Consider the following 24,719-nt stretch of genomic DNA (forward strand, 5'->3'; position numbering starts at 1 on the left):
TTAAAACCTCTGGCCTGGAAGGCAAATAGCAACTGCGTAACTTCTAAGGTAAGCGGCCTGCTTCGAACTCACTGCTTCCTCTCTTCTGCTTGGCAAAAAGGCCACATTTAAATACTTGGCGTTCGCCAGACAAACTTTGCATAAAATCCTTCACGCTTATAATTCTGGCCGGAAGTAGAAAATAAGAAGTGATAGTAAAGATTTAAAATAAAATAAACGTTAGTAAAACTTAAGATCCTTACACCTTAATCCATACATTTAGCATAAATTTAACTCGCATATAAATAGCGCAAAATATGTAAAATGGAATATCCTTACAGTGAATTACAATTTAAACTATATGTAGCTGGAATGGTTATCTATAATTTAAACCTATATATAGATTGAATTTTGGTATTTAAGCTAATTACTCAGCACTTGAGAAAATAAGAAATCTGATTTCGGCTGAGCCATAAAAGCATAAAGAAGTGGTTTTAAGAAAGAAAAAAAAAATTCTACGAATTTCCTTGCGAATTTAATTTCATATCATAATTAATGCTTTTATAGTTCTGCTTGATCTCTAAATATCTAAAAATGCAAAAATTATCTGAAATTATCATATTTGTAAATTTTTTAAAGAGTTTTCCTTGAAGAAATTTTATTTCTGATAACAATATCAGATAAAGCACGTTTTTTTTTCTTTTTAAAAGTTCAAATCTTTACTGAAATTTATATGTGCATTTCTTAACTGCATTAAACGATGTTCTATAACTCTTAAATTTTCCAGTCTAAATGAAAATGCATATTTGCTGAAGAGTAGAAGTAAATAGAAAGGAAAACTCTTTTCAAATTAAAGAAATATATAATTTTTTATATTTATTAATAAATATTTTTCTATTTTGCGCATTTAAGTTCATGAGGAAGTATTTATATTCCTTTCGATTACTAACTATAAATATGTATGTAAATAACTACTTTAAATATTTTAGTCAAATCTTATATAAAATCAGTGTAAATTTCAGTGTGCTCTTGTATTTGTTCTATTAAAGTTGTCTTTATTATCTTCAAGCTGTCTTCTAAAAAGTTTCTTTTCGGTTGGAAATTGAAACCGGAATCTTTTGATCTGAAGATGACTACTGAGGTCATTAATTTATTAAAGCATCTGAGCATTCTTTCTTTCAATTCATTCAGCCTTTTAGTCAACAGGATGACCTTTCAAACTGAATAAAAGGAAGTAAAATATAATAAGAACTTGCTATGTCAAATATTTTGGTAGTTTGATATCTGAGCAGAATTTAATGATGAGTCATTACAGAGCAGAATAGAATCGCAATCAAGATTCAATATTTTAAAATACATTAGCAAATTACTAAATAAAATTTGTACAGTTAAATATTCCACCAGTAGTTGACATTTCAATAATAAATCCGAAAGATTTCTGAAGAAATTCAGGATACAATAATTTATCTTTATTTTTCCTAATTCGTTTTATTTTTACTTTTAAGAAGGTTTCTTGAACAACTGTGACAAGTCTCAGTACTTCCGCTGTGACGACGGAATGTGTATTCCAAAGGCAGGTCGTTGCGACGACATGCCAGATTGTGAGAATGGAGAAGACGAGGAAAGTTGTGGTAGGTATGATGTAGTCTTTCAAGTCTATTATCTTAGCAATGACCATGTTTGAATTCTTAAAATTGAAGAAATTAAGTGATAAATTTTATGTTAATGATTCATTAGTCCTACACTGAGCTGTCAATGACCTAATTTAAACGAACGGGCATTAAAACGGCCTAGTTAAATGAAATAAGTACAAAACTATTAATTTTTTTTATCTGTCATGGCAACGAATAAATGCTGGAAAACGAATATGATGCCAAATATTGTTCCATTTCAAACTTTTCATAAATGAGAAATCTTTCAACGATAATATATCTTTACCATTTTAATCTCATGTTGTCCCACTGAACAATTTTACTCTTATTATGGGCATCCTGTGAGAGGTAGTACTATAAAATTTTAATTAAAAAAAATAATTTGGTGTTATTAAATATATTTTCCCTAACAGTTTATTTTGGTTTAATATTTCCATTATGTGAGTATTTGCGGATCCTGAAATACTCATGTCATAAGGGAGTCAAAGTGGGATAGATCAAAGTGATGTGGATTTTAGGACCATTGTTTCTCCCATGAACAAACAATAGCAGCTGGAGTTTACCTCGATAAATTGAATAATTACATTTGCCCACAGTTGGAAAACTGTCAACCAGAGATCTCTATTAAGCAGAATGGCGCGCCACCACACTAGACATTGTGAGCTCGCAGTTTTCTTGACAGAACTTTTCTCAACAGATGGATCCAGAGGGTTGGATCTCTTCCAAGGCCACTACATTATTTAAGGACTTCTTTCTGTGGGACTATGTTAAAGCCACTTCTTATCATTTGAAAGTGTCAAAGAATCAGCAGTGGTATTGCAATTATTTATCTCGTCATGTTGCCTATAAATGGACAGAGTTGAAATATCGGTTTGATATTTTACGCTTAACCAATGGCGCGCACGTCAGAGTTGTGTAACTTATGTTACTTGTTATAGAATCTTTAAACGCTGCTTGTGAAATTGTGACCAGTACTAAAGGTATAAGTTGTTCCATTCCCAGGCAAAAAAAGCTGTTAAAATTGTTCAGGGGCTTTGTGGATATCCCAAATTTGTGAGGGTTACAACACTGAGGCGAAGTAACATCCAAAAAATATTTTGAGGCCACAATGATTTTGAGATGATACTGATTCTTACTTAAATTGCAGAGGCTGGTGAGAACATCATCATAATGCCAATCAATATATTAAAAAAAACCTACAGAATTTTATCGTGTCTGTTTTTCCAAAGCATGAATAAGTGTAGGTAGACTTACAAAATAAATGAACAAAATAGCTATCGAAAATTTCTTTAAAACTATTACAAAATTATCTCGCAGCTCGGAATCTAATAAGAACTTTCCTTGAATGAAATTCAAACTATTAGTAAAGTACTCGTACCATATATAATAAACAGAAGGTTAAGAATAAATTGAAAAACCTAAAGATTGGAGTATTTTCAAAATTTTCAGCTTCATGGGCTATCTCTGTATAGTAGCGATTTTTCGAGATCCATCTATTTGCAGTTGCAAAAATCGTCTGCCGACGCACTTTTTGCGAACCGCTGCTATACAATATATTAGTCCGTGTTTTGCCAGCCTCTTGCCATGGCGGTAGGGAAGTCGGCTGCCATAGGCTTTGGCATGCATTCGAATTCTGAGGAAGGTATAGATGTTTCTAAGTGTAGAGAGGCACTTGGGGAAACTCATAATATCACTTACAAGATTCCCCAGGCTTACGACAGGTGCAGCTTTTGTCACTTGATCCGGATAAAATTCGTGGACCTGATCTGGTTGAGGTTCAGGTCAGGAGGATTAGTATTAACAACAGTTTGCATGCGGAATAAATTTATGATATGGATTGTCTCGTGACCAAAAAATAATTAAAAGTGCTGTAGCTATTAGAACTTACTTTAACTCGCTGTACCATTCAGAGGGATATAAAAATAAGACCCTATTCGTGTTTTACATAAGCTCAACAGACGGAATATGTTAATATTGATCAGGGGGGGCTTTCGAAAAACCATGAAGGTACAATTTCCTGTTTCGATCATCGAGAGATAATTGGAAACAATTTGCTCTTAAAGAAGACTTTTATCTCTTCACCACAATGAAGTAGGCTTTGAAAAATATAATTATTTCAATGAAATAAAAATTAATTTAGTAAATATAAGTATTTTGAATGGTCCAAATACTAAAATTTCTGAATGTGTTCCTCCCGACAATGTAAGCAGCATGTTACTCGTGTATTTAGGAAGCCATCATTTAGAAAAAAATTCTGTTGCAAATTAAATGAAAAACTAAAGATTTAAAACTGCTGTGTGCAACGTTTGATATTTTTCTTCCTTTAGATGCTCTTTAAGATATGAAAGATGTAAAATTTTTTCAGTACCATAAATAGTTACCAAATATATCTAAAATCTTTACATCGTTCGTCGAAAAAAATGTATTGTTTCAAATTAGTAGAACAATTTTCAGTTTTTTCATACTTAAGTTATAGTGTGTAACTTCTTCATATTACTTTTTTGGTCCTCTATATTAAAAAGTAATTAAAAAAATGCAAAATATAACAAACGCATTTTTATGCTTTTTGGTCTTCCATTTCGTTAGGAAAGAATCATTGCTTACGAATTCTCTAATGTCTTTCAGACTACGATTATGACTCTGATATGAATGAAGACTCATTGGATATATCTACGACACTTACGCCAATTACCACAGTTAGCACAACTACAACAACAACAAGCACAACGACGACAGCATTTCCACCTAAGTCCTCTTCTAGAGGTGATGTGTCGTGGATTCCCACTCGCATCGACGCTCTTCGGAAGTCTGTCCGTTATATCATTGAGGAGAGAGACATCAGATGGGGATGGGGTAAGGCCACTCCTAGAATCGCCACCGCACTTTATTTAGCTAACGACAGCTATTTTGATTTCGATAATATGGATGGCTTGATGACAAAGAAGCAGTTGGAAGTGCAATTAGCATTAGACCTTATGAGGTAAATATCTAAAGCTTTAGATACGTTTTAAATGGAATGAATATATGAAGACGTAGAACAAATTTTGAGAAGTGTATGTATTAGACTAATGTGATTTAATTTCATCTTCAAATTTTATTACAGTTGACTAGAATTCTAAGAACTCTCTAGGAACCGACGAAAACTAAATGTTACTTATATTTAAATCAGCAAAAAGCATTTGTTGTTATATTATTACACATTAAAATATCTGAGGAATTAAATTATTATTCTTATTTATATGTTTAGAATTTTAATTATTTCTAATAAATTATCAAATAATTAAAAATTCTATAACCTGAAAATTCTCATTCTGTAATATTTCTTTTCAATTTCCTTTATCCAGTAAAAAAGTAAGAACGAGTGAAGCAACCATTTACAGTTTACTTAAGAAGCAATCAAAGCGTTTTTGATAAAATCTTTGGGCTGAGTTGTTTTAGATGACATCTTGAATACTGATTCAATCTGTTTATAAAGTTTAAATTTATATAAGCACTAATTTGTAGTTGTTTTCCCTATGAACGAAATATGATAAAAGTGCAATAGCTTTTTATTTTGTCATTTACTGATAAATATGAGTTTTATTTCCGCTGCATATTTTTAGTGAATGACCGATTTGTGTGGATTCATTCAGAATTTAATGAATTTCGACTTAAATTGTCGTCGGGTAAATCTTCTGTTCAATGAATGAATAATTTTATTAGCTGCAGGACAATCTTCATAGATTATTTTTTTGGAATATCAGTATGTTTTGGCCTTTTCTTTATAACTATTTCCCATTATATATCTGGCATAACATATGATGCTTCGTGTATATCAGGTAAGCCTTGGACAAATTTTCCATTGTCCATAAATCTTACATTTGAAAGCAATCGCAAATCATCGATATGAAAACTTCACCTCCAGGGACTTTTATTAAGTGAAGTGTAATTGTCTTATTTATACCATATATTTTTATTTTTAAACCAGTAAATACATTATTCATCATAATCTTTTTTAAGCCAAAAATACATTATTCATCACTAGTCTTTTTATTTTTAAGCCAGTGAATATATTATTCATCACTAGTCATTAATAATGATTTTGGAAGCTGTGGGTTGCTCTTTGATCAGTAAATTTAAAACTGAAATATCATTTAGGAGTAAGAATTCAGTTTTTACAAACTTAAAATTTATTCCAACATTTCAATAATATGCAGTGTAATTACTAATAAGTAAAAAGAAAGTTCTTTCCCTCGATATCAGTTTTTGCTCAAATTTTAGACCATTCTTCAAAGATACTTTATTGATGCTTTTGTATTTGCTTTATAATACAAGCTGAGATTTAGACCTTTAAAAAGCATGGTTTATGACATTTTCCTAGTTCAAAAAAGAGGAAGTAATTCTGGCTCGTTTTATAAGCTATGGTCTTCATAAAAAAATTAATTTACATTTTAGAAAAATAAATTTATATTTTACCCTATTCACGTTCTCAAGAAGGCCGTTAAAATGGAATTTTGGTCTTTTCACTTTGAGAAAAAATATAATGGATTTATAGTTCAGTTCAAACTTTCGCATGCTTTGGTATATTGGGTGGGCTGTCATCGTCGTTATATCGGGTATGTATCGAGAGTCATTCTAATGCGAGCGAACTATATTTGGCTTCGTTTTCGATTAGTGTGTTTTACTATCTGATTAATTTTATACAATCATTTTAGTTGTATCAAAGCTATCATTACTGTGCAGAAGTTTACATCAGCTGAAGTTTCTTCAAACTCTATGATAACTACGCAGCCGGGTGGTCCTTATCCAATGTTAGAGTTGATAAGCTTGTTGAATGTTCCCAATTCGACTCTACTTCGGCTTCTGGGAAATAGGTTGAATAAATAGTAATCAGGTTGGTTTTTCCATACGTCATGGGGGGTCATTTATGATGTGTATACAAATGAAGACTCAAGAAGCTAGTTTTCACTTCTTATTTTGTTCCCTCTTCTAAAGAGTTTCTAATTTTTTTGCATACCTTAATCTTATTTGGTTATGAAAAATGTGACAGCTCTGAAGAACAGTAATTTTGGCAGTAATTGAACTAAATTAACCGGCAATTTATTTGCAATACTAAATAGCGTATGATTAAGCCTTTCAAATTTATATAAACTAAATTTGAAGACAGACATCAACGCTTAGACCATTCAGAAGGAGACCAGAAATGTTATAGTAAAAATCGCTTGTGTAATTGATATCATCATCATGTTGGGTATTAATGACAGGTACAGGTAGAAGCTAGGCCAGCACCTCCTTAGTACCACAGGTATTGCTGAACCTAGCTAACTGTTCAACTTTTCACCCCAGTTTTGAGGAAGAACACCCCGGGGGGGGTACGAGGTTCTCCCGCCCTTCTTTTTTTACCATCGACCCCTTGAGAGAACTTTCTGAGATAACTGACTGGTATTAATAGTGTACACAAATTATACTGAGAAAAGATTGTCCTTGAAAAGTTCAACAACTGATGCTTCCAAAAGCCTAAATGTAAGAACAAATGTCCTTTCTAAGGCGGAAGGTGTATTAAGCAAGTCTTTGGAGCTCCCGTCCATCATGAAATTGTTGGAACATTAAAATAAAGAAAATAAATAAATACATATTAGAAATATATGAAGATGAATAAGCGTTAGATATGACAAATGTCCAGTCCGAGTGTGGATATGTATAAGAACGTCTCTTATTTTGGCCCTAAGGTGACTATTCTTTATTGCGTATTTCTTAAATGGTATTAGATTGTTGTTAGGCTTATTCAGATGTTTGCCGTCAGTTAGATTACAGTCAAAAATATAATGATCAAGGTCACCCCTTTCGCCACATATGCAGAGATCCGTGGAGCACACGCCTCTGGCATGGAAATAGGTGGGGAAAGGACCGTGCCTTGTGATATACTGATTCAGAAGATGTTCATAGTGTAGTGCCTCTTTGTCAGATCTTGGGAAAAATCGTAGACTCTTTTGCCTTGCAATGCAGAATCCCATTCTTCTTGCCACTTTGAGTCGACAATTGCATTCAGTGTAAATTTTATATGGAACTTGGGCCACGGGACATGAATTACCTCACTGTTGATGTTAGTCGCTGCATCCTTTGCAAGGAGGTCAGCCCCCTCGTTTCCGTCGTTCCCGTTGTGGGCTTTCACCCAATTGAGGAAAAACTGGATTTCTGGGTGAGCATTTATTATATTTTTAATATCCTGAAGCAGTTGGTTCTTATTGTTTCTGCCCTTCAGGGCGTATAATGGATATTGACTGTCTGAATAGATAGCTATTGTCCTGAAATTATGTGATATAGCTTTATTTACTGCAGATTGAATTGCTGACAGCTCAGCTTGATAAACAGAATTTTCTGGAGATAATTTTCCTTGCCATATTGTTGGAATAGAGGAAAATGAATAGATTACGCTACGCCCACTTCTCTAGGAATTTTAGATCCGTCTTTAAATGTTCTTGGACATTCTTGACTATTGAATTGCTGGTGCGTCCGTATTAATTATTAAATTACAATACGTTGCAGGAGGGTAAGTCAATGTTAAGGCAGGAGACTCATACTTTGAGGCATAAAAGGTGGTGCGGTTCAGATAAGCATCTTCTTTCAACTTTGACTTGATTGGAGTACTTTGATTGAATCCTTCATCGCAATTAAATGAAGGGGAGCTGTCCCAGTGAGAATGCATAGAGAGTAATTAGCTGTCGGTCTATAGGCTTTACAGGTGCTCAGGAGAAAAGGTCTCTGTATGGCGATTTGAATTATCTTTTTCTGAGTCTCCGTGAGATGGTATATAAAATTAAGTTGCTTATCTATGTGGATGCCCAGAAACTTCAGGACTTGGGTAATCTTAATTTTCTTTCCATCCAGGAGGAAGGCGGACTTCCTTAAAAGCTTTTGGCCTGGTTTTGTTAAAAAGTATAGCATTGAACTTTTCTTGCGAAATGCAGAGCTTCAACCTCTGGCATTCTATGTTAAGCTATTTGAGAGAACCCGTTCACATTCCTTTCGAGGATGTCTCTAGTCCTACCACTAGCAACCAACGCAGTGTCATCCGCAAACGCCAAGATCATCATATAATCAGGAAATTCATATTTTAAGACGTCATTAAAGATGAGGGCCCAGAAATCAGCATTCAGGCAGGATCCTTAAGGATATCCTCTAGTAAGTTTTGTGCTGGTTATAATGTTGTTATGAATGAATATGCTTTCTCTATTATGAAAGTAATGTAATTGAATATTAGAAGGACCCTTGGCTTTATTAAGTGCAAGTAATACTGAAAACCACCATAGTGAGTCGAAGGCACTTTTTAAATCAACACAAAATGTGCACTATGTTCACCTTTTGATTTATTCTGTTGGATTTGCTTCAGTATTATATCAATTGCATGAATAGTGCTTGTGGTGGCTTTGAATACGTACTGGTTTTTACTGATTGTATGATTTTTGATAAAGTGATATATCAACCGCCCGGCAATAAGTCTTTCTAGAACTTTTCCTATGGCGGGCAGCAAATTTATTGGCCGAAATGCAGAAGGATCTTCTGGGTTCCTATCCTTCTTCTCGAAAAGTATTATTTGTCCTTTCTTCATGTTATCGGGAAAGGTCGACCTGGATGGTGTCAGCATGCTTGTGACACGCACAGGAATATGAGAAATTAGTACACTGATGCAAGAGCAATGACAAAATGGCACTGCTCTTGCAAAAATATATTAAGCCAAAAACAGCGAAATGTTGGGAGATTTTAATTCATCACGAGATTAGAATTCAGTATGCGACAGCTGTATCAGTTATATAAGTATAATGGACAGAGAGAGAAGATTAAGACTGAACACTACTGTGGAAGATTTTTCTTGCTGAAGGTCAAGAAGTTATGGAAGACAGCATTGCTTCTATGAAGAACATGATATAGGAAAGTCAACGCATCGAAGACTTTATGTCAGATATTGATGTCGGATCAGCTCAGCACATCAGTCCTGACGTTGAAGGCCTACAGTGTAGAAGGGGCACATGAATGTTCGATATTGAACCGAAAACAAAACGCGTTGATGTTTCCTAAGAGCTTCTCCTTCGATATGAGACTGATGGGAAAACATTCTGCAGAATACCGCTACTGGAGATGAGAGCTGGCAACATTTCTGAATAGAACGATGTTCCGGAACTACGATGAGGTTTGGTCGGTGATACGTGAGGAGATGCGTACTTTTCGGAAAGAATCCATCTTCTGTTGTAACTTACATTCTGTACCCCAAGCACAGATGTGAATGTATTGAAATAGATTTAATACTATGGTGAAAAGCGTACTTTAATTATTTTATTCTTTATAATAAATACTTTATAAAAGAGAAATTCTGGTTTTCCAGTTAGTACTGTAGTATTTGCATTTATTGTTGCATTTTGTCAGCAGTAGGTATGAAAAAGCACTGGTCGAATATATTAGTGATACACCTGTTAATAAATAAGTGAAGATAATGCTTAAAGTCCTGTGCCAACACAAAGAAAATTCTATTTACAAATAGATATGAATTTCTAGGAAACATATCTTAATAACATATTAAAAACTGAGAAAAATGAAATTTTTGGATTTGCATTTAGTTTTTTCAAGCATGAGTAAATGTCTTAGAATTCCAAATTCTCAGAACTCTATATTTTAGTTCTGTTCTCGGAATTTTTAGGAAGGAGTGCAGCAGAGAAAGAAAGCATTTCTTTATATATGGGAACGTAGTTAGTTCAGTTGCAAACTTATAATTTGACAAAAAGTGTCTTTATCACGAATGATATCTCAAAACGTTTTTTGCTATAAATCTACGTTTGCTAACTTTTAATTATGTCCTCTTAATACTAGAGAAAACTATTTATTGCTACAATTTGTGTTGCTTGAGTGATTTCAGTGTTCGGCATTTCAGCCCAAAGTGCGTAGGTCAATAACACGGGATGCGGCAGAAATAATTCCCGAATTTCTTATGTAAATAACGAAGCAACAATAGCTGTTGTGCGAGATTTTATTTTACAGATGGAAAGAACAGGATTTATTACTGAAATAAAATGGTAAATCTTGTTCTTTCCGACTATTCATCTATGTCAGGAAATAAACCTTTGTGTGGTCCAACAAGATGGTGCCACAACATACCCAGCAAGCATAACGATGAATGTGCTACGTAAAATAATTTAAGGTAGTCACTTTAAGGTATCATTTTATAGCCAGCTCGTTCTCCTGATCTTGCAGTTCGCGACTTGAAGGGGGGGTATGTGAAGACTTAAGTTGCAAAGATGGCTGAGGACAACCAGTGAACTGAAAGATGCTATCAGACCGGAATTCATGATAATGCCATCAGGCATGATTAAAAGGGTAGTGCAGAAGTAGAGAGTGAGACTTCCGAAATGCATGTACTTTGCAAGTCAGCATCTAGATGGTGATATAATTTTCAAAATAAAATGAATTATGTATTACAAAATGGCTAATTTTTGCAAATTATTAATTTTGACAAAAATGTATATAATACTGCTCGTTGCCATTGTACAAGACATTGGTACTTTTGTTATTTGCAAACGTGACACAAAAGGTAAAACTTTTTCCCTTCCAACTTTGAAATGGGGGAAAAAAAAAAAAAAAAAAAAAAAAAAAAAAACCACTTTTCTTTATTCTTTTATCTTTATTTTTTAACTTATTCCTTACTTTTAACTTTTATATTGCTGATAATTTCTAACAAGACTGTACGATCTCATTGATTTAATTGTAAGATTACATTGATTCGCTGATTCAGTAAAATGTATGACTGACTATAAGATTTCATTGATTTCTTTTAATTTTTGATTGTTGCCGTGGTTTATTTTCAGTAATGGTAGCTTTAATAATGATAGTTTCTATTTTTATTTATTTAATTGATGAGTTATTCTGGTGTTCTGCCACTTCGACCATGTGCATCTCACTAATTCAAAATTTCTTTTAAGAAATCCTACTTCTACATATTAATATTTAATTTTATCTCCTTCGTTACCGAGGAAGAATATTAACTTTTTTTTTTTTTTTTTTTTTCTCCGAGCAGACATGCAGAGAAGGCTTTGCGCATGCATGAATTGTCCCACTACATCCATGCACTAGTGGTTACCTGTAACAACCCCAAGAATTTCCATGGTGTGAATATAGTTAAACTGCTGAAAAAGTCAGTGGCTCAGCGACAAGCCAAAAGTCTCCTTGTCAATCCCATTGCCTATTTGGCTCTTTGCAACGCTGGGGAATTTTCAGATTCATATATAAGAAAGTTGAAGAATATGGCTTATAAGAGAAGTGTTGAACAGAGATGGCTTGGTAAGAAAATCTTTTTATGCATTTTCTTTTTCATGTTTAAAATTTGTAGTCATATCATTCAGCCCATTCTGAATGTTCCTAGGAATTTATTTTATTGATTTTTTGGTTATTCATAACATATCTGCTTAGTGTGATGACGACTATAATTGTAAAACTTGAAAACATATTTGTAAAAGGTGATGGTCTGGTGGCTTACATACTTCTTCCTTTCTTGCGCCGAACACGCTGAAGTGTTCTTATTGTGACTTATCTCACTTGTCTGATAGTAACAAGCAGAACAAGCCCACGGAATACATCGTGGCAAGAAGAGGGAGACTGCGCCTGTTGTTGGCAAGATCCTTGAGCAACAAAGAGCTGACAATACAACTGTGCTCAGTTCCGCCCATGGAGGTGAGAATGAAAGGAGGGGCCAACCCTGCACTACGAGTGAAGCACTCTTCCCAGGCTTCGCTCTCCAGATCGGGTGTTTTTTGCTTACATCCAGAAGCTCCCTTAACAGCGCTTTGATAGTATTTCGATACACGACAGTTCCATACAAATCGAAAACGGGACACTTCCGCATAAAAGAAATATTCATTGTGTGATGGATAATAGCAATTTGTATAGTTTAGTTACATGTACGCAAAAATCACATCTTGGTTATTTTTCGATAACTAACAAACGCAAATTTTGATTATAAATTTGTTTTACAAAATTCTAAGCAGTTGAACTACAAAAATATATATTTTAGCAAAAATGTTATGCTTAAAGAATGAAAAATACCTTACGGTACCTTTAAAATTGTATGCGCCTTTCGATACCCTACTTTTATTTTATGTTCCAAACACCAAAATCGTTTAAAAAAAATAAATTTTTTTGCCTTCCACATATAATTGTAACATGTACTGTTTACTCCCACGCAAGTCTTTTTTTTCTCGAAAATTCCAGGTTCATGCTCGCTTCTTAATGAACGCAGGTTTCATTCATAGATAAAGAATGACTAACTGAAGCATATTGCAATATTTGCTCTCAATTATCGTAATTAAAGATTAATTATATTTACGCATATTTCTTATGCAAAAAATTTCTGGTATATGCTGAATTATTGTAAATTACTCGAAAAATATAGTTAATGCACAAAACATAAAGATTTGCACAAGCCGAAAATGAAAAATATGAAATATGTATGGGTATTTATGCATATACTTGCAAGAAGCATGTATCTGCCTTTAACAAGATGCGTAAATATTTATTAAATTATTTATAAATGTATTTGAAATGAAGGATTAATAAACTCCTGTGAAAGGTACTGTGAAGAAGAAATCTAGTTATTAAATATATCTAAATTTATAATGTTTATAAATATTATCTAAATATGTAATAAACTTAACATTAAATCGTAAAAATTGAAATTCTGTTGACAAATATGTTTATAAAACTATTCAAGCAAGAATTGTTCGTACTGGAAAGCAATTTCTATGAGATGAGATGCTTAAGGAAGTAGTAAATAAGAATTTTAGAGTATGTTATAAGGTATTTCTCCCGCCTTCTTAGCTAGACTTCGTGGTGTAGTGGTCTGCACGCTCAGCACGTAATTGAGAGGTTGGCGGTCCGATTCCCGAAGAAGGCGTTACTAATTTTTCATCTTGCCTGCTTCCAAAAATACCTAATGTCTCTACAAATTATTGTTGAAATTAATGTTAAAAAAATCTGAGAAGTATTAAAAGATTTATTCCCTTACATTTTATAAGAATTCAGTTACAAGATTTAAATAATATTAAAAAAAAATCCTTTTTTTTTATTCCCTTTCAGAAATATTCAGACAAAGTTCAGTACATGAAAATGAGCATTACTATTTAACATATTTCACCATTAAAATAAAAGACCCTCTAATTTGAAATGGACCGAATACAGCATTAATTATAAATTGACTGAGATTTTCGATTTAAAAATGCATCAAAAGCTACAAAATCATGCCATGTTTGAGAAAGTATTTTAGGAAGAAACTCTGTAAATATAAAACAAATAATGCGTAATTTTAATATTAATAATACAATAAACTTTGATCTTAATTTTTGTAATCCTTAACCGAATAAAATTGAATTACCTTAAATTTTTTTAAATGTAATTAACGAAAATTTGTGGAAATATTTCATTTAAATTAGACTGTTCTGAGCAAACTGTTTTGTCAAAAGCATTTAATTCGTTCAGAATGAAATGTGAGAAAATAAATACCCTTGCAAATTGAGTGTTATATTTATTTCTTTTAGAAAATATACTTATACAGCGTAAACGGATATTCCAAATAAACTTTCTCCATACAGGATAAAATTCATAAGAAGAATTGGCTTTTATCTATATTATGCTAATTTTTGTTCTTAAATTTTGTCCTTTTCAACTGAGCACATTCATATTACTTACTCACTACAGGAAATATGAAATAATCGTCCTAAAAGTATTTTCAACACTTTCATTTTTTTCCAACATTCCAAAGTTTCAATTTATTTATTGAGTGGGTTCTTCTATTCTGAAAATAAGTATATTGTTTTGAAACTATTTATTTATTGTCAAAATAAGAGTTTTTTTCTTTCTTTACACCAAATCTGGATAGTTTTCTTTGCTGAAAGTAATCATCTTAAGTTCAGCATATTTTCAATCTTGAGGAAAACGAAAATCGTCGTATATTTCTTTTACTTCCAGTCAGTTAATATAGTCAGTAACGCAGAGATATGCAGATTTTTCAAAGATGTCGAAAAGATTAATTACACCGCATTATTTCATCATAACGTGTTAAAACGGGTCAGGAGCAAAAATAAGCTTATCAGCGTGAGGCGGAGAGAGTTCATTTTTATTAACAAAAGCCTCCGCCTTACAGCTGATAACACTGTCATCGACACCGAGAATAGCGAAATGGCTGCCAAAATTTATGGCTTCCTTAATTTGCATGAAGCCGTAAACAGCCGCCTGGAAGGCCCCGGAGAATATCCGAAATTGAAGAATGGGTTGACTTCCGAGAAGAAAAGAAGTTTTGTTCCTTCCGCTTCTACTGTTTTTGTTTAGTTTTTGTTTAGTTTTCATTCGAAGCGTACTCCACGAATCCTTACTTGAAATTCTCTCTTGACAGCTGTGCTAGAGTGATGCTGAGGATGTAAGTTATTCAAAGTTTCTGTCTAGAAATACATCCAATCCTGTTTCTAGGCGATAAATTGATTTTCAAAGAAATTGTGAGGAAAAGAAAATTTGACTGGATAAACGGAAACTGCGAAGAAATAAGATTTTTTTTTCAAAAATAAAAATTTACTTTGTTTCAAATAAATTATATTAATATCTTTAATTAAATCTTAATTTCGTTTTTACCTATTTGCGTATATGTTAAATTAAATAAATTTGCATAAAATAAATTATTTTTGAGTAAAGAAAACATGTCACTAAGAGAATTGTTGCGCAAAAGTATGGCTTGCATGCGATGTTTTCTAACCACATATTACTCATTGCCACTTCTCGCAGCTTTATTCCGAGTAAATAAAATTTTGTACATTTCAAATGAATATATTCTAGTATTAAGTAAAATTTTATTAGTTTTTATTATTATCATCAACTTAAATATCATTTTCTAAATTCCCTACTAATTGATTTTAGTAGTGTTAAGCAAAAATGTGAAATTATTGATTTTGAATAAAAAATACAGAGAAAAACTTCTTGCGCAGTTGCGCTAATGTAATTTATACTTTCGAGAATTTAATACATCAAATATTAATTTTTTGAATTAAACCTATTTCTGAAAATTTGAATATACTGGCATCTTTTAATTATTAGTCATAAATATTAAGAGTTTTTGATTTAAAATATTTTTAAGAATCTAACTCAGATGTAGATTAAAAAGAAGAAAAAAAAAAAAAAAAAGGCAGCTTGAACCGTTTTAATTAAAGACCAGTGATATAAAACGAGACTTGTATTCTGTTCTTAAGCTATATTAAATCAAAAGTTCTCGGAAAAATTGCGCGTTGAAACAGAATTAGATGCGTTCTTAAATAGCAACTATTTTGGCCATCTCTGTAAAATTATAGAGCTTAACTTGCGCACAGCTGAAATTTAAGCATCACAAAAATAATTTTTAAAAAATACATAGAGTAAATTATTATTTTTAGTATACCATTTAGTCCAAAACAGACAATGCACAGCCTGACATCAAAAATTAATGTTAAAGAAACAAAAGCAAAACACCAAATCTATATTTTTAGCTGCTTCACGTATATATACTTTTTGGTTACAAATACAGCATAAAGTTATCAAACGTGTGGAGTGCGTGCCACGGTCAAATATTAAAAAAAGAAGAAAAAAAATCTAATGTGGATACCACATAACTTTTTTGTACGGTTTATTAAATTTCACACATTTTTTGCTGCATTTTATTTAAACTTATTTCCTTGAATTTCGTTACAGATATATGACTCATTCAATCAATTCAGCTCACAGTTCACGAGTAGGAAAAAATACAAAAATACGCAAATCATCTTCATTTAGGATTGTGAAATGCAAAAAAACATAAAACACCAAATACAGTTAAAAACATTTGTACAGTTAAAATTAAGAGTTTCCATGCACAAACAAGCAATTCTGCTAGCGGGCAAGAAGACTGATTTTTGGTGCATAAAATTGAAAGTTTACTTTTGGTTCCACTCGACAAAGAGACTCTGAAGTTGCTGCAGAAAGCAACAATTCACTACTCTGCTAAGAGTTTTTAATGTAAACAAATGGCGGTACAATTTAAACAACTTTTATTGTATATAGATTAGCTAAGGGCGGAAAACCCTTAACCGGAACATAAAAATAACATAATGCAATCACCTTTTAGTGGAAAAAATGCACAATTTACCAACACATAAGAATAAAAAACTGAACTCACCGAGCCGAGTAACAAAGTGGGTATATATGTGTACAAGTCTGGTGCGGCCGATTGCAATCAAAAAGCGTGGTTCCCAGCTACAGCTATAGCAGTCTTATATACAAAATTTCAACATTTTGAAGCTACTCATTTTTGAGTTATGCGAGATACTACATAGGTACGTACGTACAAAACTCACGAAAAAAATCTGACTTCATTTTACAATCCGTTTTGGAAAAAAAGGACCTTTATTATGTCCGGACATACAGATGTCACACAGTAACATCGTTTAAATAGATTGGAGGGCGGTCAAAATGGATATTTTCGTTTAAATATGATACCCGCAATTTTTCGCGATTGCAATACTTTCTTTATGTCGTACAAGGGAGAAAAAACGTTCCGAAACCGTGTAGTGAAAAATGTTTAGTTATGAATTACGAGCATTGAAAATTAACGACAAGTTGATGTGAAACAGGGAAAGCTCTCACGTGATCCAAACTTGAAAAGAAGAGTCAATAATCTGGTAAGAGAAATCGTCGAAGAAACTGCAGACTACCAATTCTGAAAAATGGAACTCGCTGCTAAGTAATATGACTATAAAACAGAATGCCGTCTGGAAAACTGCTCGTTCATTCAGAACAGAGTGCACAAACCAAATAGTTCCCCATATGCAGTGGTCTCAAATTGCATGCGGGACAAATGCACGATCTGAAAGTAGCTCACGGGCCGCGATTAAAAAAAAAAATCTGATGTGTACACCACATGACTTCCTTGTACGGAATATTAAATTATACGCATTTTTTCTTGCATTTCATTTAAACTTATTAGATTGAATTAAACCTACTTCGCCGACAGCGCATACACCACAATAGAATAAATACATCTTTAAAATTCACTTTGTGTACAATAGCAACACTCTGGCGCTAGGTTTACTTAACAGTATTATATTTCGTTCATATTATAACTCAGAATGCACAAAATTTATATCATTTAAAGAATTATCTAATCGTTACCGCATGTTCTATTCAAATACTATAACAAAGCTAAAACGATGTATAAAAGAAATTAAGCAAATAAAACAAAAAAGAAACATTTTTCACGGATGATTGAGTATTTCTCATTCAATTAATTCAGTTTTCACTTCGCGACAAGGCAAAAATACATAAACTCAAAATATCTGTATTAAAAATTACGAAGTAAATCTTAAACACTTATTTCCTCGAAAAAATTCCATAAAGGATTAAGCATGATTTAATTCGCAATAATAAATGAAGGCGTTATTTTTGTGTTGCGAAGCTTAGTCTCTCTAGATTGGCAACAAATCTACAATTTTGCTGTTTCAAATGTAAACAAATATGTTCGCCGTGTTATTTAAAACTTAACCGCGCTTAAACAGCTTTTAAATTGTTGATAATTGTACAAATATTGCTTCCAGAATTACGAAAGGCATAAAAACTTTAACCGGAAGATAAAAACAACATAATTCAATCATTTTTAAAGCAAAAAATGTACAATTTACAAACATATAAGAGTAAAGAAACTGAGATCACTGAGCCGGGTAATAGAGTGTATATATATATATAAATATATTTATATACGTTTGGTGCGGCCGATTGCAACCAAAATACGAGGTGCACATCTGCATGTTATAGCAGTCCTACATACAAAATTTCAACGTTCTGAGGCTACTCGTTTTTGAGTTATGCGAGATACGTACGTACATACATACGTTCGTACAGACGCCACGAAAAATTTTCTTCAGAATTAATTTTAAAGTAGTTTTATAATTTTTTGGAGGAAAAGAATGTTTTATTCTGTCCTTACATACAGATATCACGGAAATACATCGTTAAATTGCATTTGAAAGAGGTCAAAATGGGATATTTTCGTTGAAATATAGTGCCTGAAACTTTTCGCGATTACAATACTTCCTTTTTTACTTCGTACAAGGAAGTAAAAATGAAGAAGCAGAAGAAAGGAAAAGGGATTTTTTTTCTGTTAACAAAACAAAATTTGTTAATTAATTTTTTTACCACATATTTGTCAAAACATACACATTAACGCAAACAAAAAATTCAAATCTATTTTCTGCCTGAAATCTAAAAGCTTGTATCTGCAAGAAATTTCTGTTGGTCACTGTTTGTAATTCAGACGCATTGGCAGCTAACTATTGAAATTTTCAGATTGACATTTATTGAAAAAATTGTAAATACTTTGAAGTAACCACTAAGTAGTTTACTTTTAATTTGATCGAAAAAGAGGTAAACGAAAACTTCACAAGAGGAAAAAAGTTGAGAAATACTGAAGCCTATTCTCTTTCTTTTATCTATTAGATTTTTCTGTGATGCGTGCAAAAAGGAATAATATTTGTATGTAAATAATTTTAAAGTTCTTTGTTTCTTCCTGCACTTTTCAGTTACAATACTTCATGGCGTTTCGATTTCATATAGTTTGTAATCATGGAGCAAAATTACTAGAAAGTATCTTGATCACAAATTGTAAATTCTCATCGCCAGTCAGGTTCTTTTCGTAGACTTATTAATTTTCATTTACGGAAAAAAAAATGTTTGAAAATAAAAATTCTCCCAGACACAGCGATTATTTTTATTGCAAAATCTAACTGAGAATATTTATCTTTTGATTATTAAGAGTTATTCGAATTTGTATCTTCAAATCTCTCAATAAGATATATATCACTGTGTAAATTAACTATACACATTCATTTTTGGTAAAGAAAATAGTGTAAAACTGGAGTCCGAACCACTAACATCTTAAAGTTTTTCTTCAAATTCTTGTCATAATAACACTAATTAGTTTATGTGAAATATATTCGCGGGCCACATAAAATTGTTTCGCCCCCCCCCCTGTTTCAGACCACTGTCCTAATGCACGGCAATCAGATGACGCAAAGCGATCAAGAAATTGGTGAAGTTTTCGCAAATGTTTTTCAGAGACTTTCATTCCGAGCATAACTAATCATTCACAGCATAATGAAGAGATTAAAAATGATCTTACTTAATTTCCACAGCAACAATCCCGCACAGCACACCAAATGAAGTGTCCAATATAGTCAAAGAATTAGACGTCAGGAAAGCCAGAGGCTTCGATGAAATTTTAAATCGAGCTATTAAAAAGGCACCCAGGAAGGACGATCATCGTTCTAATTATCAACCTTATCCATGCTTCCCTGTGTTTTGCATACTTTCTACATCAGTGGAAGCATGCAGTGATAATTGCATTCCTAAAATCCGACAAAAACGCAAGGCAGGCCTCCTTTTCCACCTAGGGAAGATTTCTGAACGAACTATTCCCAGAAGATTACCGGAACACCTTAAAATTAACGGCAGTATTAATAATAACCAGTTCAGATTCAGGCTTAATACACAGCACCATCATGCAAATTTTGAATTGTCGTAGAGACCGTAGCTGACGTATTCCTTTTACCGAAACAATGCAAAGCGGCCGGCTTCCTTGGTATTAAAAAAATAAACATACCAATTGTAATTAAGGATCAATGTATTTAAATCATACCTAAAATATCGAACTTTTGAAATAAAAGTGAGAGATACTCTCCCTTAAATAAACTCTCCAATTAACTCTCCCTTCTCCTGCAGAAGTCCCACAAAGTTCGCTCTCAAAACGAGTTTTTTTTAATATTTATATTATGAGGATATATTTAATTTACTTAACTGTTATTTTTTATGCTTAAGCGGCTTTTCTATCGCTCTTGATTTCAACTTTCACTTTCTTGCCAGAATGTATATCATCTAGCACCTGTATTCAAATGCGGTAGACAGAAGTTAGTATTTAAGGGAAGGTTTTGGAAATTGAAGAGCGTGTTCTGCCTGCCTGAAGGCCACGTTACTATCTTTGATTTCCTAGCGCTTAGATTTCTGTGCCGTTGAGCTATTCTCGCTAGGTTATTTATTACCTTTTTGAATTAAGGCAAAAGTGATGGCTTTTGTAAGCACGAGTTGGTGCCATCTGTAAACTTTGTTTAAGTTAATAAAGGGTTCTTTACACCCTTCTCCTGACTTCGTCGTACCCTAAAACTTAGCGATTATTCTCTAGACAGTCTTCTAACGTCGAGCTTAGTTTATGATAGCAAAGTGCACGAGATGTTATAATATAAATAATTTACCGGAACCACTCTATAGAAAATTTTTTAAATAGGCAGATGACTCGGCTGTTAAGATGAAAGCTATTAGGCCTAGCCATGCAGTTGATAATTTACAATTCAGTTTGAACGTCGTTGCACATTGGTGTGACTTATGGAAATTTAAACTTAATTGGAGTTATAAGAAAAACCAACGAGTGAATCTAAAACTCAAGTTTAATAATCAAACTTTCTTGTTTTTAAATTACATAAAATAGTATTTATGACTTGTTTTAGACGAACAGTTTAATTTCAGAGAGCGCATAATATGTGCTTAAACAAAGCCAAACCTACTTTCATGGCGATTTACAGTCTCATAGAGAGAAAATCAAACTTAGATTTACACATCAAAAGAATTTTATCAGCCAGTCTAATTCGTTTTGTTTTATTCTAAGCCATCCCGGTATCGGTAACAACGCTCAAGACTTAAAGAAAATGATAATATTTCAAAACGAAATCCTGAGAGCAACTGCTAATGCCCCATATTTGTTTGAAATCAATGGCTCCACAAAGATCTTGAAATTCTACATGCACAAGATTATATGTTTTCAAGTTTTCATAGCATCTTCAAATTATGAGCATGAATTATGTGCAATATTGCTCAATTAGCTGACTACGATCGTACTATTTAAAATACCTTTAAAGGCCCATTCGCAATTCATTTCAATGCTGCATATCAATCTGTATTGTGATTGCACCTGTGTATATATACGTATCAATCATATGTTCATTTTCATTATCTAATTGTATTGCATTTCATTTGTATTCTTATTCCATTGCTCTATTGCTGTGTACATCAAAGACTCCAAGGAGTTTTGTATCTATGTATTTTATCTTTCCTAAAGCCATTTGTTGACACATTATAAGTAAATTCTACATTATAATAAATTATAGTAGAGTAATCTGCTTGTCGGAAAATCACGGGCTCGAACTATCTACTTTTGCGATGGAATTGAAGAGTAAAATGATATGGTAGCCACGGTAACAGAGCTTAACTTTTCGCCGATTACCCCGATTGCACTTATGTACGCATAAAGCCAATGGCCTAGAGTTCTCCAAAATTCAGATAAAAACCAACTGGTTGCACGCCTGTTTCAAAGCCGCGGCGTTTAAAGGTTTATCATTTTCACCTGGGGGGAGGGGGAAGTTTAAAACTGTTTAAAGCAGTTAAAAGGTTTTTTTTTTTTTTTTTTACACAAAGTATTTAGATACTTTTAGCTGCATAGTGTATGAGAGCAAAGGGTCCAGCTGTTCATGTTCAGACAGGTTCATTTTCATTGTTGCTACAAAAACACGCATATTGGGAAAATCATGATTTTTACCGATGTAGTTGTCAGGGCCGTATTTAGACTTAAAGAGGCCCTAAGCTATTTGAGATATGAGGCCCTTTATCAAACTGTTATACTATATTTTAATTTTTTTGGGCCCCTAAGTTATAGCTTATGAAGCTTATACGTAAATCCTGCGCTGGTAGTTCTGTATCGCTGACACGATGTATGAATTGACGCTGAAGTCATAAAAGATTAAGACCATGCATTTAGCCTTTGAAATGCAACTTTTAAACTTTAGATTTCGATAGAACTGAAAAGATAACTATGGTAGCGTAACAATGTTCTATTTAGGATTATCTCATGAAGTAAGTTGAATTTGTGGTTAATATGAAGATTTTACTGATTAATCAAATTAATTTAAGTAATTCAGTGCATTTTTTTGCTCTCTATTCGCTGTAAATATAGTCTTAATTTTTAAATTGTTAATTCCTTTTTATATGACGTTGATTCTTTTAACACTCTACGCATATTGGCAAAACATTTTGCTACTGAAATAGTGGAATCTTAGACGGCATCACTTGAAATGCATATAATTCTATAGAAATAATCTGTATTTGAATTTTGCGTGAATCGAATTTCAAATTGACATGATATTTATTTCTAATCATGTAATATTAACTTTATAAACCTTAGAATGAGATAGCACATATGTTCATTTTTAGTGAGAAATATATAAACAGAATACATCTGCCTTGTCACGTATTTCATGTGAATAATTTAGTCTAATTTAGTATGTATAAATTATTTAATTTTGTTGAAAACAGTTGAAAAATTGTGCTAACAACGAGCGAAAAGAGCCTATTTAATTGATTTTTGTAATTCCTTTAATAATAAATCGGACTGTAAAAATAAGGAATTAATATGGTATGTAAGTGGAACACGTTTGCCTTCTGTTCACATTCACCTGAAAAAAAAAAAAAAAAAAAAAAAAAAAAAAAAAAAAAAAAGAGAGAGAGAGAGAGAGAGAGAGATGATGATGAGTGTAATGACTATACAACAAACAGATCGAATGGTTTCCAGAAAAATAAACATTACAGTGATAAATATCCAAATGTGGTATACTGGTTTCTGAAATAATACTAAGCGCAAAGAAATAAATCAAAAGAAGAATGAAAAAAAAATTGCTGAAGCTTTTTCAGTTTTCTCAGTTCATTTCTGCTCCAACTAATCAATACAGAGAATTCAGAGTAGTATTTATGTGTTTCTAAGTTCCTCAGTATTTAAAATTTGAAAGTAACTTAAATATTTCAATCAATTACAATACCAAACATTATTATGAATAATTGGAGAATATAAATTCCTTGATAAATTTAATGACTGCATCGTGTAACTTAGCTACCTTATGTAAACAAGATGCTTCCAAGTGGTATCCGAACTATTAAAACTGAAATTTGTATTTTCATGCAGTGAAATAATGCTATAATTATTATAGGAAACAATAGTTATATCTTATAACTACAGGAAGGAGAAAGTTCTTGAGCACCAATCTGTCCTTTAATTAATGAGACAGGGTAAGGGAAGGGCAGGATACATACAGGGGAAAACTGAGGACATTCATGGTGTACAGTACGCAAACCCATAAAAGTGGAGAGAGAATAAGCTAAGATGATTTTAGTCAATATGAAAATTCTTTTAAGCGTGCTCATTCTGAAAGATTAAGATCGATAGTTTGATTCATTCTTGATGAAGAGCAGTTTGATCCATCGAAAAGCTCCTGAGATTTTATACTTTGACATTATTAAGTACTAGATATACGCAAACGTTTTATCCGTTTTGTAACCGAAAAGAAAGAGGCAGAACACAAAATGCGAAATACCTAAGATTTAATATAAACTGGCTTTCATTATATGTAATCTGTGTTCATCTTTGTGATGTAAGTTATTCCATGCTTATGAAACTTTATATATAACTTTCGGTTATACTCATATATTGCTACTAAATATTATGCAAGGAAAAATATCTAGTTACCTTATTCACATACTTCACACTACAGAAGGTTTGAAGAGCGAAGGTGCTCTGTAATGATCGTTTAAGTCCATAGCCGCAAATTTCAAGGAAATACGCTAGACAATAATACTTCCTAAATCAAAATCCACTAATTTTTGTTAAGTTATTAAATCAGCTTGAGGTCTACATTATCTTGATAACCTTTGTGATTTAGCCTTTGTGACTGAAAACCGCTGGCTGCTTTGTTGTCAGTTCGCATCTTAACATTACATTATAGATTTAATGTAGCCTTTCCGAAATGTAATCTTCCTTTTGAAGTTGGTGGTGCAGGACTCAGCAAACGGATCTTTGATGATTCATTTTATCCACTTCTCAACTTTGTAGAAATTCGTTTCAAAACATTTCGCTTCGCAAAGAACACGATTGATTGCTTCTTCCCTGCTTTTATTTCTTCTCAGAAAACTGCATGAAAACCACCGGTCAGA

General features: G+C 32.6%; 1 protein-coding gene across 5 annotated transcripts in view; it reads left to right on the forward strand.

Moving 5' to 3' along the window:
- Window positions 1-24,719, forward strand: part of LOC118189722 (uncharacterized protein CG3556-like) — a 97,841-nt gene that overhangs the window by 36,667 nt on the left and 36,455 nt on the right. For 3 of the 5 annotated variants that reach the window (XM_085823751.1, XM_035360381.2, XM_085823753.1), the window contains exons 3-5: window positions 1,485-1,610; window positions 4,257-4,611; window positions 11,674-11,936. In XM_085823751.1, coding sequence (XP_085679877.1) covers window positions 1,485-1,610; window positions 4,257-4,611; window positions 11,674-11,936 — 744 coding nt within the window. The remainder of the gene's footprint in view (window positions 1-1,484; window positions 1,611-4,256; window positions 4,612-11,673; window positions 11,937-24,719) is intronic. The other 2 variants (XM_085823752.1, XM_085823755.1) reach the window with 1 other exon arrangement.

Source organism: Stegodyphus dumicola, chromosome 9, assembly GCF_044657685.1.
Source record: "Stegodyphus dumicola isolate Sdum_Otavi_A_Nest chromosome 9, ASM4465768v1".
NCBI classification, from domain to species: Eukaryota; Metazoa; Arthropoda; class Arachnida; order Araneae; family Eresidae; genus Stegodyphus; species Stegodyphus dumicola.